Source organism: Pan paniscus, chromosome 2 (assembly GCF_029289425.2).
Source record: "Pan paniscus chromosome 2, NHGRI_mPanPan1-v2.0_pri, whole genome shotgun sequence".
In the NCBI taxonomy this organism is placed as follows: Eukaryota; Metazoa; Chordata; class Mammalia; order Primates; family Hominidae; genus Pan; species Pan paniscus.
In genome coordinates, this window is record NC_085926.1 from 182,820,812 (window position 1) to 182,836,917 (window position 16,106).

General features: G+C 39.1%; 1 protein-coding gene across 1 annotated transcript in view; it reads left to right on the top strand.

The window, feature by feature from the left end:
• VPS8 (VPS8 subunit of CORVET complex) overlaps nt 1–16,106 on the top strand; it is a 262,424-nt gene that overhangs the window by 154,270 nt on the left and 92,048 nt on the right. Inside the window, exon 39 of the mRNA XM_063602631.1 lies at nt 11,039–11,186. Within this exon, the coding sequence (XP_063458701.1) occupies nt 11,039–11,186 (148 nt within the window). The remainder of the gene's footprint in view (nt 1–11,038; nt 11,187–16,106) is intronic.

The following is a 16,106-nucleotide window of genomic DNA, read 5'->3' on the forward strand; positions in this document are numbered from 1 at the left end:
GTTAAACTGTAAATTAAATTCCACTCATGGTTAGCTTGGCCTGCACCCAGGAATGAGCGAGGACAGCCAGCCTATGAGGCTTGTGACAAGACGGAGTCAACCATGCTAGATTTCTTTCACCATCATCATCTTTGCAGTGGCAGCTTCATAACCAGCCTGGCTTCCTTTTCCGTTTTTGAACAGGCAGATAATGATAATGTTCTCTGCCACTTTCTTAAAGCTCTTTCAGTTCCCATTACCTAAGGTGAAATCCAGTTTTCCTGGTATACAAGGCCCTTCTTGGTACAAAAGGATTCAGGCCCACCTGGCCAGCAGCATTTTCTTCCATCTTCCCATATCTCTTCTCTCCTTTATTCCTGAGCAGTGCTGACCTATGCGTTCATCAGGTACACTACACATTGCCATTCTTCCCTTCACATACCTGTTCCTCCCTCCTCATCCACACTGTTTTCTTGAGAGCAGTTTACTTATGTGTAATAATAGCTGTAAAGTCATTTTAGGGAAAAAAACTTTTTTTTCCTTTTCAGGTTCTTAGTTTAGACACTCTACTGAAAGCAAAACTCAGATTAACAAAAGAAAAACAAGCAGAAGCTTATTAATGTGTGATGTACCCATCATGTGGGACAGGCCTCAGTTCAAAAGTGTCTCTCTCAAGGCAGTGGCTTAGGGGCTTTGCTTAAACAGTATTTTAACAAAAAGCCTTAAATCTTACATAGTGACAAGACAGGAAAGAGCAGTTCCAGCCTAGTAAAAGGTGGAAACGTGTGGAGAGATAGTAAAATCTGTTCCCAGATTCCGCTGGTACCTCCTGGTGCTTTCTCTGGGCCAATAAGCAAGTGATGTCTCCAGTAAAGAATGTTATGTCCTGCCATCAGGCAGATAGAGGTGGGAGCAGAGAGTTCCCCCACATTTTCATTGTCTTTAACAATCCTCAATATTTTGGGGAGACGTATTTTGATTGTTCTGTGCCCCCTTTGAAACTTTACTTTCAGAAAGTTTCACATATTAAAAGCTAGGTGGGTAGCTCTGGAGAGATTTTGGGTTAGAGATTTTGACATAAGAGTTTGGCAGAGGGGAGAAAATCATAGATTAAAAACAAGTGGAAAGGAACAAATTTGGGTACATTGTCCCATACCTTATTGAAACAGTCTTTTAGTCCTGAGAATTACTCTGTTCAGTTGATCAGTTGTATCTTATTTCAGGAGTTGATGTTGTGGGCAGGTTTGTGTTTTTTTTTTTAAATCAAAATTAACTCTATGATATAGACAAATATATTTAGCAAGAGGCAAGTCTGTGGGAGCAAAAGAAAAACAAAGGTTAATGTTTGGAGCAGTCTGTTAGCTAGTTTAATTCTGGAGCAGTCAGCTGAGAAGATTTTTACATTTGTTTTCAAAATATCTACAGTTGGAGTAAAAGTAAACTGGTAATTCTGACAGATTTTTCTGGATTGCTGTTTGCGTCAAAATTTCGGTGAACTTTTTTCCATAAATAATTTGTATGATTTCTTTGAAGTTTATATCAAGTTGTGTAACTTTAGCTGGCAGGGCTTCAGGGAAAGCACACTTTAAACTTTTAATGATTTCAAGTCAGAAAGGTAGGAGAAAAATTAGAAACATTAATCTGGGAGTCATAGCTAGATATTGGAGGAAACTAAAAATTCAGGATTTAGTCCAGGTAATAAAAAAACTCAAAAACAGTAGACAGGTCTAGAATTTAATAACAGATGTGCTATAGTTTTCTTCTGAAACATAAGTTCTCTTTATAATTACCCTCATTCTTACTAAAGATATTTACAGTAATTACACTAATTTAATTATAAAAACCAGTTTTAGCCTTATTATACTTGGCCTGATCATTTGCATAAAGTGCAACAAGAATAGTGATTGGCCATGTAGGCTCTTTTTTTTTTTTTAAATCTGCTTTGTTGGAATTTATTATAAGAAACCTCAGATTATACCTTTAGAAGACTCTACAGGCCAGGAATTCAAGACCAGCCTGGGCAACATAGTGAGACCCCATCTCTAAAACAAATAAAAATGAAAAATTAGCCAGGCATAGTAGTCACACCTATAATCCCAGCTGTTCAGGAGGCTGAGGCAGAAGGATTGCTTGAGCTAAGGAGTTTGAAGTTAACAGTGAGCTGTGATTGTGCCACAGCCATTGCACTACAGCCTGGATGACAGAAGGAGACCTGTCTCCAAAAAACAAAAAAGGGTCTTCAGGGCAGGAAGTCAAGCCACGGACTTCACCAGTAGTAAATCAGTGGCCAGCATAGTAATCAGATTTTACCAGTAGTACTTGGGTGAATTCATTTTTGCTTGGAGTCCCCAGAATATTCTGAGGTTCCTGGGCCTGTCAGAAAGTGACATTCTTTACTTACTGCAAGGCTGGGAACCATGTAGACATGGCACCAGGCTAGTTCTTCTAAGGGCTTTAATGGCCCCTTAAAGTTAACCTTAGTTTCTTAAAGTAGTCTGAAAATACGACATCCCAGCCTGTATAGAATTAGAATGATTCAAATAACATTTATACCTGATGTGGTTATAGAGCTAAATTATTCCTCCTGTCCCTGAAATCATTAGGCTCTTATTTCTATTAGGTTATAAAGCTCATTTTTCCTTCCTACGTAGGAGAACAATATATACTTTCTTTTCATGACTATCAGAGAAATAACAAATTTTATTAAAATTTGAAAGATTAGGCTGGGTGAGGTGGCTCACACCTGTAACCTCAGCACTTTAGGAGGCTGAGATGGGCAGATTGCTTGAGCCGAGGAGTTCAAGACCAGTTTGGGCAACACAGTGAAACCCTATCTCTATAAAAATTAGCAGGGCGTGGTGGTGCACACCTAGAGTCCCAGCTACTTGGGAGGCTGATGTGAGAGAATTGCTTGAGCTGGGGAGGTCGCGGCTGCAGTGAGCCATGATCATGCCACTGCACTCCAGCCTGGCCAACAGCATGAGATTCTGTCTTAAAAAAAAAAAAAAGATTTGAAAAATTACATTTTGGCATTTGATTATTAGTCAAACCAGGAAAGTGGAAAGTGACCAAATCCCCTACAGCCAGCTGTCTTAGATCTGCTGTTACATTAACGTGATGTGTCAGAGTCTTTGCTGTCAGGCAGTGATGAGCTTGCCTGCTTTGTTCTGTGCCTCTTAAAAGTTTATGAGGGATTGTGGCTGTTCCTATATGCGGAAATACTGTTAGCTCTGTGGATCGTGGCGGTCTTGATGGGAAGCAAAGAGACCAAGGATGCACTGGATTCCTTCTTGCCAGAGGAAAGTTTCTATCTCAGTCAATGCTTGTCAAGTTTGTAGAGACCATTGTGTTTGTATGTTACAGTTTCATACAGATTTTATAGATACTGTCTTTACTACCTGTAATAATCACATTTAATGTATTTTTCAGGCAGATTGGAACATTCATTTATGTTTTGCTTAGTTGGCACAGGATTACATTTGGCATTTTTAACTCACAATGTGTATGGAAAGCTGAAAGTTCAGCTTAAAGGCCTTGTGATTTGAATGACAACTATAGGGAAAATAGGGGTTTTTGTTGTTGTTGTTGTTTGTTGCTGTTGTTGTTTTTTAATTGAGACAGAGTCTCTCACTGTGTTGCCCAGGCTGGAGTGCAGTGGCGTGATTTCGGCTCACTGCAACCCCCACCTCTTGGGTTCAAGTGATTCTCCTGCCTTTGTCTCCCGAGTAACTGGGATTACAGGTACGCACCACCACGCCCTAATTTTTTATGTTTTTAGTAGAGATGAGGTTTCACCATGTTGCCCAGGCTGGTTTCAAACTTCTGGCCTCAAGGAATCCACCCACCTCAGCCTCCCAAAGTGCTGGGATTACAGACGTGAGCAGCCATGCCCAGCAGTTTTCTGCTTTTTTTTTGCTTTTTTTTTTTTTTTTTTTAACTCTAGCTTGTTGTGGATAATATATTTGCATTCTCAGTCTAAAAGGTACTGGGTAGTCAAAAGGGGGCCACCACATCTAAGGACTGGATATATGGGATAGAGCAGAGAATTTAAGCAGACAGGATTTAGGCTAAGCCGAAGTGGACCTAAATTGTAAAAACAATATATGAAGGAGATTGTGAAATCCTCTTTCTTAGAGAAATGGAAGATTAATCTAGACTGGCCTATTTAGATACAGTTTTTAGAGTGAGGGGGTGGGACTAGACTAGCCTTTAAAAAAATTCCAACGCAATGTTTATTTTCTTTGTCAAATGTTAGGAAGTCAAAATTTGAATGTTATTTATTTTTTAATTTTTATTTTACTTTAAGTTCTGGGTTACGTGTGCAGAATGTGCAGGTTTGTTACATAGGTATACATGTGCCATGGTGGTTTGCTGAACCTATTGACCCATCCTCTTTAAGTTCCCTTCCCTCGCCTCCCCCCAACAGGCCCTGGTATGTGTTCTTCCCCTCCCTGTGTCCATGTGTTCTCATCGTTCAGCTCCCTCTTATGAGTGAGAATATCTGATGTTTGGTTTTCTGTTCCTGTGTAAGTTTGTTAAGCATGATGGCTTCCAGCTTCATCCATGTCCCTGCAAAGGACATGATCTCATTCCTTTTTATGGCTGCATAGTATTGCATGGTATATATGTACCACATTTTCTTTATCCAGTCTATCATTGATGGGCATTTGGCTTGGTTCCATGACTTTGCTATTGTAAATAGTGCTGCAATAAACAATGTGTGCCTATGTCTTTATAGTAGAATGATTCATATGCCTTCGGGTATATACCCAGTAATGGAATTGCTGGGTCAAATGGTATTTCTGGTTCTAGCTCCTTGAGGAATTGCCATACTGTCTTCCACGATGGTTGAACTAATTTACAGAATTTGAATTTTAGAATAATTTTAATGTGGGCTAGACATGGTGACTCACACCTGTAATCCCAGCACTTTAGGAGGCTGAGGCAGGTGGATTGCTTGAGCCCAAGAGTTCAAGACCAGCCTAGGCAACATGGTGAGACCCCATCTCTACAAAAAAATCAAAAATTAGCCAGGCATAGTGCCCCACACCTATAGTCTCAGTTACTCAGGAGGCTGAAGCGGGAGGATCACTGGAGCCCAGGAGGCGGAGATTGCAGTGAGTTGAAATTACAGCACTTCACTCCAGCCAGGACGACAGAGTGAGACTGTCTAAAAAAAAAAAAAAAAGAATTTGATGTATGTTTTTCAAAACTGATATATATTTTTAGTCTTCCCTAGAAATGGTTCAGTTTACAGAGTTATAATTTGAAATGATTTTCACAATCTGAGTAAGAGTGGATATGTGCTCCAACCTGAATTCTGTAGTAGGGAGGGTTTGTGTGTGTGTTTCACAAGGCACACACATGCTTTCTTCTAAAACTGACAAAAGAAAGCAGTGGGTATATTGCAAAGCAGATAGTTAATAGAAGACTAACAGATAGCTTTGGGAAATGGATATAACAAATTTATGTGCAAGACTGATAAGCAACAGTCAGAAATGGATGTAAATTCATTAATGCTCCAGCTAATTTATTAAAGTTTTGATTATATTGATGTGGCCTGATCATTTCCCATCAGACACATTACTTCTCTCACAAATGAATCCATCAAAATCTACTCATCTGGGTGATTTGCTTGGTTTGATGCATATTCACAACTTTGTTTCTCGTAAATGGTTATGTCAATAAATTTTCTGGAAAGAATTAAGTACTGTTATTCATACTTATGTCTGGTCTTAATTTGCTCCATAGTCTTGCATTTATAAGACATATTCACAGAAGTCTGATGTAAATGAAATACCAACGTGGCATGAAACACAAGCTACAATTTGGCATAAACCTCTGGAAAACACACTGGCTCATCTGAATGTGGGGAAACATTGGTTAACATTCCCATTTTCTTTTACCTAATAGTGTTCTCTTGAGACACAACCTTGATTCCTCTGATAATAAGATAAACCAGTCTGCATTGGTGACGTGTGTGGGGATTTTTCCCCACACACCAATCAAGCAGTTCTCTAGTGGGCACCAACTGGGTAGCCTACAATTTCACTCATTTCTGACACTATGTATCTGGAGTTACTGTCAGATCCTTGCCAGCTGAAGAATCACAAGGTTCATAAATTTTGAAAGGAGAGCTTTATTTCGGATAAAGAGTTGCAACCTGCAAGGTGGCCATTCTACAGGCTGGGAAGTGTAGCCTCTGGCAGAAGCTGAAAATAAGCAGTTCAAGGGAGGGGTAAAGGGAATAGTAATTTATGCTGAGTAGAGTAGCTAAGTATATATATTCAGTAACCTATAGGAAGAGTCATGAATATTTATGAAAGGAGAAATAAGCACATGCACAATCGAGCTTCACGCCTTTTTGTGGGACCCGTGTTCAAAATATGGCAGCGTTAGCACAATCCAGATGGGCTGTTTTCAGCCCTCTGATGTCAAAAGGTGAAGCAGATGACACGAAAACCCTCACTGCATGTCCTCTGCCATTCGGCAAAACAGTTGTGGAGGTGGTGGTTAGTGTTTAGGAAAGGATGTGTTGTGAAACTGATGGGCTGTCACATTGAAACAGCAAAGGTGGAGGAAGAGTCTGGTCACAACCTCAGACAGTTGGCTAAAGGCAATGAAAGAATGAGCCATCTGTTTTTTGTTTTCCAGAGCTGGTTTCTGTTTACTCCTTAGGAAAGAATTCTGGTTAAAGGCTAATAAGGGAGCGCCCTACTGAGGCATGTCTGACCTGCCATCCTGTCATGGCTGGGAACTCAATTTTTAAGATGGGGTCTGTTACCAAACTGAACCTGGGTCCACTTACCTGGTGCAGTAAAGCCAAACACCCACGTTGAGGTTTGCAGTGAGAGAACGGAGGGCATTTATTTGCAGGGCACCAAGCAAGGAGAATCAGCAGTTCATGCTTAAGACCAGACATCCCTGATGGCTTACAGGAAGAGTTTTTAAAGGCAGGGGAACATTTCAGGAAAGCAGAAATTACAGGCCAAATTGCAAATCACTACATGGAGGTTTTATACATTGATTTGGCTTAAAAAGGTGGGATATCTTGAAGTGGGGGTCCTATATGGCATAGGTGGATTCAGAGATTCTTTGATTTGCAGTTGGTTAAGGTAGCAAGGCTTTGCCTGAGAACTTGGGGTCAGCAGAAGGAATATTAAGGTTTGGCTTGTGGGCGTGACTCTCTTCAGACCCTTTAGGAAGCAATCTAGAGCAAACAACAGCAGACAGAGCTCAGTCCTCAGGGGCCCCCTTATCTGAGTTCTGCATGACAGTGATTGGCATTTTCCATCTGGTTGTGGTGCAGGTTTCAGAAAAACAACTCAGGGACATATGTTAAGATGTTATCTTTAATTTCTACAGAGAATCAAACATCTTGTGGCTCTAACCTACTTGGGTGGCTATTGTTGTAAGCTGTTTCTTTGTTATCAGGTTGCTCATTTACTTCTAAAGACTAGCTAGATGCCTGGAATTTCCCTCGAAGAGATTCAAGATTTTTCCTTATTTTCATGCTTGAAGGAGGGGAAGGTGTGTGGCAGGCCGCTAAGAGAGGCCCCTGCTCCATCTCAGTTTCATGAAGTTGGTTGGGGAGCTTAGGATTTTCCTTTTATTTCTCTTCCCACAGGCTTAGTCCCACAAAACTAGCCCCTACTTCAGGTACCGAGCATAAGCCCCAGGCTGTAACCTGTGCTTCTGACCAACTAGGACTTTAAATCAGGATACCCTTGACCCTCCTCCCCAGATTCGATTAATTTGCTAGAGCAGCTCACACAATTCAGGGAACACCTTACTTACATTTACTGGTTTATAATAAAGGATATTACAAAGGATATAGGGGAACAGCTACATAGAAGAAATGAATAGGGAGAGGTTTGTGGGAAGGGCCAGGGAGCTTCCATGCTCTCTCAGTGCACACTGCCCTCCAGGACCCTCCACATGTTCAGCGATCCAGAAACTCCCTGAACTTAGTCCTTGGGGGTTTTATGGAGGCTTTATTATGTAGACGTGATTGATTACATCGTTGGCCATTGGTGATCAAGTCAACCTTCAGCCACTCTTCCCTCTCCAGAGGTGTCAGGGCTGGGGTGGGACTGAAAGTTCCAACTCTCTAATCACATGGTTGGCCCTCCTGACAACCAACCAGCCCTTATCCTGAGGCTGGCCAGGAGCCTCCAGCCCTCAGTCATCTCACTAGTATTTAAGAAGATAACACTTTGGAAAGCTTAAGGATTTTAGGAGCTGTGTGCTTATTATATCACAATATTATATTCCCACATAGAGAACTGCCGTGTCCCTAGATTTATCATGTGCTGCTTCTAATTTCTCCATGTAGGACTTTCCGATAGGATTTATTCCTAATTATCTCTGACTTTATAGCCCTAGTCCCTGTAGTTTTCAGCCCTCTATTCTACGTTTTTGTGGGCAAAAGATTACCTAGGTGCCGAGGCAAGAGACTGAAGGCACAAACTGTTTCAGTATAATAAAGAAAATAGTTAAAATAAGAATAGTTACAATACAAATTAGATATAGAGATGATCATGGACAATTATCAATCATTATTATAAACATTAATCATTAGCTTTTAATATTACTCTTTGTTGCTTTACTAATATAACCTAGGAATAACCGGCGGGTATAGGGTCAGGTGTTGACGGGATATTGTGAGAAGTGACCTAGAAGGCAAGAGGTGAGCCTTCTGTCACGCCCGCATAAGGGCCGCTTGAGGGCTCTTTGGTCAAGTGGTAACGCCAGTGTTTGTGAAGGCACCTGTTACTTAGCAGACCGCGAAAGGGAGTCTCCTTTCCTTGGAGGAGTCAGGGAACACTCTGCTCCACCAGCTTCTTGTGGAAGGCTGGATATTATCTAGGCCTGCCCGCAGTCATCCAGAGGCCTAAACCCCTCCCTGTGGTGCTGTGCTTCAATGGTCACTCTCCTTGTCCACTTTCATGTTCTCCCGTACTCCTGGTTCCTCTTTGAAGTTCGTAGTAGATAGCGGTAGAAGAAATAGTGAAAGTCTTAAAGTCTTTGATCTTTCTTACAAGTGCATAGAAGAAAACGCTGACATATGCTGCCTTCTCTGTCTCTGCGGTGGCTACCTAAAAGGGAAGGGCCCCCTGTCCCATAATCATGTGACTTGCTTCACCTTATCACTTAGAAGATTCATCCTCCTTACCCTGCGCCCCCTCGTCTTGTATGCAATAAATATCAGCACACCCAGCCGTTTGAGGCCACTGTCGGTCTCCGCGTCTTGGTGGTAGTGGTCCCCCGGGCCCAGCTATTTTCTCTTTATCTCTTTGTCTTGTGTCTTTATTTATTACAATCTCTTGTCTCTGCACACAGGGAGAACACCTGCTAAGCCCTGTAGGGCTGGACCCTACACGTTTTCCTCTGTTTGAAGGCAGTCCAATGTACTGTCTACATTCATTTCAGTTCAGTTCAATATATATTTACATCAGATTACTGAGCACTATTTATTATGTCTTAATGATGGGTATACAATTATGAATGCAATACCATGGACTTTACAATGTGGTTGGGGACACACATACTTAAACATGATTTTCAAGTTGTGGGTGAGAACTAAGGTGGTGGTATACATAGGGAATGGCCAGTCACTGAACAAACTTCTGTATTAAAGGCAGTTATAAGATACAAAAAAAAAAAGAACACTCTTTCTTTGGAATTTATAGCCAATTTGAGGAGATACTGAATTAGCCCATCAGCAAGTATTGAAAGTTCCAAGCAGCAGAATTTTTTTAGTTTATCGTTTACCCACCTCTGGTATCACAAAGCTCTTAAATTAGGGAAAATGCCCTGTGTCTAAATACAGTCTCTTTTTCTTTGACCCAAGCTTCTTATTAGTAAAAGTAGAAGCACTACTTAACCATCACTTATGAATAATTACAAAATCCAAATTGTTCTTTCTGGAGTCCAGAGAGTCCCACCCTGTGGCTGTTGATGTACTGTACATGGTTACAAGTGTGCCTGCAGACTGTCTCAGCTCTTGGGACAACCAGAGTCCCTTGTGAGCAATCTTACTTCACTACAGTGGACCAAACAAATATCTTATTTTCTGTGTGCCACAATATGAGAAAAGCTGGAAACTACTTCTTTAGACCACGTGCTTTAACCTTTCTTCAGAACTGGGCTAGTTTTCCAAGCAATCGTTGTATCTTATTAACCCTATTCCAATTATTTATATAATAATGAGCTTTATTTGAGGAATTCCGAAGAGAAGATAGGACTCTCAGAAGGAACTAACTTCTTTTGAAGCTAGAGAGAGGATGATTCTTAGGTCTCCAATGAACAGTTGATTTCCTAAGCAGCTACTTTTCGGCCATCAGTAGTTGAGTGCTTGAGTGGCCAGTATGATGCAGTTAATACTCTACTTCCAAAACTTTTGTGTGGGCATTATGAATAGCGGGCTATGTGAGTAGCTGGTGTACAAGGCAAATGAACCCATAAATATTGTGTATTTTAGTATTACTCCTTTATTTATTATAACAATAACCAAAAAAATTAGTCCTCACTATGTGCAAGACATTGGTTAGCTTCAAAAATTTACTACTGAGAAGATACCTGGTACCTACCCCTCACAGAATTTATAGTGTTTTAGAGAAGATAGATAATTAAAGAAGTCATTGCAATGTGATATGATTGGTGCTATGAAGAATATAAAGAAGAAACACTTACTGAGATTGGAAGATGGTTATACATAGTTACTTAGAGATCAAAGTATTAGGACTAAATTGGGTGGCTCTTGTTTCTTTTAGAATAAAACACAACTTTTGGTATGATTTAGAAGAGTTTCAACTGAATGTTACTTCCTTAATTATTCAACATAACCTGAGTAATATTACAACTTACAATGCCTCTTAAGTAATGTACAGTTTGCTCAAGTAACCTAAATAACATTGAGACTTTCATTTCATATTTTTATCTGACCAGCAGGTAGTCCTAGTTTTAATGTAATGTGCTTTTTACTGGTAGCTTTTAATTATAGATGTGATTAAATAATGCTACAATTGAGTATTCTCTTTATCTTTTATGTTTTTAGGGAAGGTATTCATATAAATCAAGAATTACTGCAAATATCTCCTTGTATCACAGAGCAGTTCATTGAGCTGTTGTGTCAGTTCAACCCAACCCAAGTTATAGAGACTCTGCAAGTCCTTGAGTGCTACCGTCTGGAAGAAACTATTCAGGTGAGACGAACAATGTAGAAGAGACAAGAGTAAACTCTTCTTAACATTCCCCATTTGACAGATGATCAAAGACAAGGGGAAAAAATATATAATTTCTTTTTTAAACCTTATAAATTCTTAGTTGAGACATACTCCTGAAAACAAAAGTCAGATTAACAAAAGAAAAACAAACAGAGGTTTATTGATATGTGCTATACCCATCATGTAGGAGAGACCTCAGTTCAAAAGTATCTTTCTCAAGGCAGTGGCTTAGGGGCTTTGCTTAAACTGTATTTTAACAAAGAGCCTTAAATCTTACATAGTGACAAGACAGGAGAGAGCAGTTCCAGCCTAGTAAAAGGTGGAAACATGTATGGGAAGATAGTCAACTGTGTTCCCAGATTCCTCCCGTGCCTGCTGGTGCCTTCTCCGGGCCGATAAGCAAGTGCTGTCTCCAGTAAAGAATGTATGTCCTGCCATCAGGCAGATAGAGGCAGGAGCAGAGGATTCCCCTGCATTTTCATTGTCTTTAACTTAACAATCCTCAATATTTGGGGGAAACATATTTTGGTTTTGTTCAGTGCCCCCTTTGAAACTTTACTTTGAGAAAGTTTCACATATTAAACGCCGGGTGGGTAACAGTGGAGAGATTTGGGTTAGTGGTTTTGACGTAATAGATTGGCAGAGGGGAGAAAATCATAGATTGGAACAAGTGGAAAGGAACAAATGCGGGTACATTGTCCCTTATTGAAACAAGCTCTTGGTTGTGAAAATGGGTCAGTTTAGTTAAATAGTTGCATCTCATTTTAGGAGGTGGTGGTGTTGTAAGTGTGTTTCCGACAAAGGTATAGGCACATAGGCATTTAATAAAAGACATTTCTATAGAAACAAAAAGGAAACAAAAGTTAATGTTTGGAGCAGTCTCTAAGCTTGTCTCTCAGTCTGGAGGGGAGCCAGCTGAGAATATTTCAAGATTTGTGTTTAAAGTATCTATAGTTGGGGTGGAAGTAGGAAATGGCAATCGGACAGATTTTCCTGGATTGCTGTTTGAATGAGGTGTTCCAGTGAACTTTCTGTCCATAAGTAAGTTGTGGTGATTCCTCCAAAGTTAATATCAAGTTGTCTAGCTTTAGTGTGCAGAGCTTCAGGAAAAGCAGTTTTAATTTCAGTGATTCCAAGTCAGAAAAATGGGAGAAAATGTTCAAATATTAGTTTGGAGAGTTGGTCAGATATTGGAGGAAACTAAAAATTCAGATTTAGTCAAATTGCAAGTAAATAATAAAATCTCAAAAACCGTGAGTTAGAATCTCATAATGTTTACTGTAGTTTTTTTTCTGAAATAGTTTTTTCTCCAGTTCCCCCATTTTTACCAAAAATAATCAGAGTAAGTTCAATTGACTTGTAAAATAAGTTTAGTGTCATATTTGGCCTGATTATTTATGTAAGTACTGCAAGAGTAGTGATTGGCCATTTAGGCTTTTTAAAAATCTCCTCTGCTGAAACTTACAAGAAATCTCAGAGTAGACCTTTAAAAGTCTCTCATCTTCAGACTGGGAAACGAAGCCATGGGCTTGCCATCATCAGATTTTACCTGTAGTACCTGGGTATACTCTTTTCTTGAGGCCCCCAAATATTCTGAAGTTCCTGGGCTTCTCAGGAAGTGACATTCTTTACTTACTGCCAGGCTAGGAACCCTGTAAGCACACCATCTTGACAAGGTACCAGGCCAGTTTTTCCAAGGCCTTTATTGCCTCCTTAAAGTTAAGCTTAGTTTCTTAAAGGAGTCTGGTTATATCTAAAAATAATGACATCCCGGTCAAAGCCTTGGTAATATAACCCATGTTTCCAATTTTTCTGCTACAAACAGAGCAAATTCTTACTGAACTCATGAAAATAACTATATTGCCATAGAATATGAATATTCAGTTTCTGAATTTGGGAAGGATCAGGTATAGAAAAAAGTAAATGTTTTAATTTTGCCACAAAAATATACTTTACCAAATTATTGTAATGCTATGAATAGCCACTGCCCCCCACCACCACCCCAGAAAAAAAATGTTTTCTTAACTCTGGAAAGCAACATATAAAAAGTATCAGCAGTGTTTCAAACAAGTCATAAAAAATTTTTTCAGTCCAGTGTAATTATTCTTATTTTTCTTAATGTCAGGTTAGCAATTTTATGAGGCCAGGTTTGTTTGCTTTTTCCATTGGGGTTTGGGAAATTTTTACCCAATCCAGTGATAATATGGTGTCACAGTTGTCAGAAACCTGTATTCAAGAGTATTTGTTGCACTCTTTTTCTTTTTTCTTTTTTTCCCCTTCTATTCTTTTATTTTTATTTATTTTATTTTTTTTATTATACTTTAAGTTCTAGTATACATGTGCACAACGTGCAGGTTTGTTACATATGTATACATGTGCCGTGTTGGTGTGCTGCACCCATCAACTCGTCATTTACATTAGGTATATCTCCTAATGCTATCCCTCCCCCCTCCCCCCACCCCACAACAGACCCCGGTGTGTGATGTTCTCCTTCCTGTGTCCAAGTGTTCTCATTATTCAATTCCCACCTATGAATGAGAACATGCGGTGTTTGGTTTTTTGTCCTTGCGATAGTTTGCTGAGAATGATGGTTTCCAGCTTCATCCATGTCCCTACAAAGGACATGAACTCATCCTTTATTATGGCTGCATCGTATTCCATGGTGTATATGTGCCACATTTTCTTAATCCAGTCTATCATTGTTGGACATTTGGGTTGGTTCCAAGTCTTTGCTGTTGTGAATAGTGTTGCACTCTTTTTCATGACCTCCTTGAAGATGCAACACTTTAGAATTTGCAAGGAGATTTCAGAAAAAAAGCGTCAAAATAAAGTAACTGTGGACAAAATGACTTAAAATGGCTGTGATTAAAGGCATAGTTGTCAAGGATATTTCGTTATTTTCTGTGGCCTACAGCAGTTTAACATAATAACCCAGAATATGACTGATAACATACCAAGACATAACCAGATTTCTAGGAATCTCATAGAATTTTGGAACACATATTAATAACACTATATACAAATTCAACTCAAAGAAACATGATTTCTTATGTCACAGTGTTTCCCATGTAATTTAGCACATCAGATAAGCTGGTGTATTCTCTCTTTTTTGTATGCTTCAGGGACCCTCTGCAACATCCCAATATTTGGTTGAGGTTAAAAAGACTCAATTTTAGAATCTGAACTTTGATTTTGAGAAGCCTGTCCAACATGTCAAAGGTTTAAAAGATTGGATCAGAATAGGATCACAGTTCACTGTGAAATAATGGTAATTCATAAGTCAAAGTCATAATTAAAAGGGAGACTCACATATGAAGTTACCTGTGTAAGTTTATACCTACTAAGTGGTAGCCCCTGAGATTGAACCCACATAGTCTGACTCTGTAGTGCATGCTCTTAATTGCTGGGATAAACTGCCTTTCCATTTATTTTAGTAAAGTCAGCTTTATAGAAATTGTTATTGATCAAGCATGATAGGAATTCTAACCAACTCAATAAGCATAGAAAAAGGAACATAGTAAAAATATTGAAAGGAGACCAAACTCTTGTTTGCAGACACAGATGATTAGTCTTGTTGTGCCATAAAACTTAATAGACTAAATAGCAGTTGAGTAACTTTAGCACATTCATTGCCTTCATTCTCTTCCCTTATTTTCTCTTGTTTCTAAATGAAAATGTACAGACGCACACGTTATTTTCTATAACAGATTAGTATGTTTCCCATTTAACATTTATTTTTCAGCTGTCATGTATCGTTTTCCTTTGCTGTCAACACTCCTGAAACAGTTGCCTGTATTTTCTGCATCTGCCTCCTGAATTGCCCACACATACTTTTAAAAATGTTTAATTATGAAATATTTCAAATTTACAGAAATGTGCTGAATATCAATTATGTATATACCCACCAACCAAATTTTACAGTTAACATTTTGCCATACTGGCCTTAGTTCTTTGTTATCTTATTGTTTTTGTTTGTTTATATTAAAAGTAGAGCACCCATTATCTGTCTTATTCCCCCCTCTCCCCTGAGGTCTCCACCATCCTAAACTGGTGTTTATCCTTCTGATCTATATTTTGAATTTTTTCTATATGTGTATGTATCTATAAAATACATGCTAGTTATATATGTTTTTAAAATTTGTATTAATATCATACAGTAGATATTTTATTATAAGTTGCTTTTTTTTTTACCAATTTTTTTGTTTTTGTTTTTGTTTTTGTTTTTGTTCTTTTTTTAGACAGAGTCTCTCTCTGTGACCCAGGCTGGAGTGCAGTGGCATGATCTCAGCTCACTGCAACCTCCACCTCCCAGATTCAAGTGATTCTCCTACCTCAGCCTCCCAAGTTGCTGAAATTATAGGTGCACACCACCGTGCTAATTTTTGTATTTTTAGTAGAGATGGGGTTTCACCATGTTGCCCAGGCTGGTCTTGAACTGCTGACCTCAAGTGATCCGCCCACCTTGGCCTCCCAAAGTTCTGGGATTACTGGCGTGAGTCAGTGCACCCGGCCACTTTTACTAAATTTTTAAAACATTTTTATACATGTAGATCTACTTCATTCATTTAATGATCTTACGGTAATCTATCAAATGAATGTGCCAATTTGTTTATTTCCCTGTTGGTAAACATTTAGATTGTTTCCAATCTTTTGCTGTTATAAACAGTGTTACAGTGTACATCCTTGTATATATCTTCTTGTGTGCCCATATGAGGGTTCTCTGAATAATATACTTGCAAATGGAATTGTTTAGACAACAAAGTAGTGTAGTTCTACTGATTGCCAAGTTGATTTCCAGATTGTTTCTATTCTCATCAGCAGTGTCTGATATTTGCTGTTTTTCACATCCTTGCTGATACCTAGTATTTTTAGTCTTCTTAATTTTTGCCATGGTGGGTA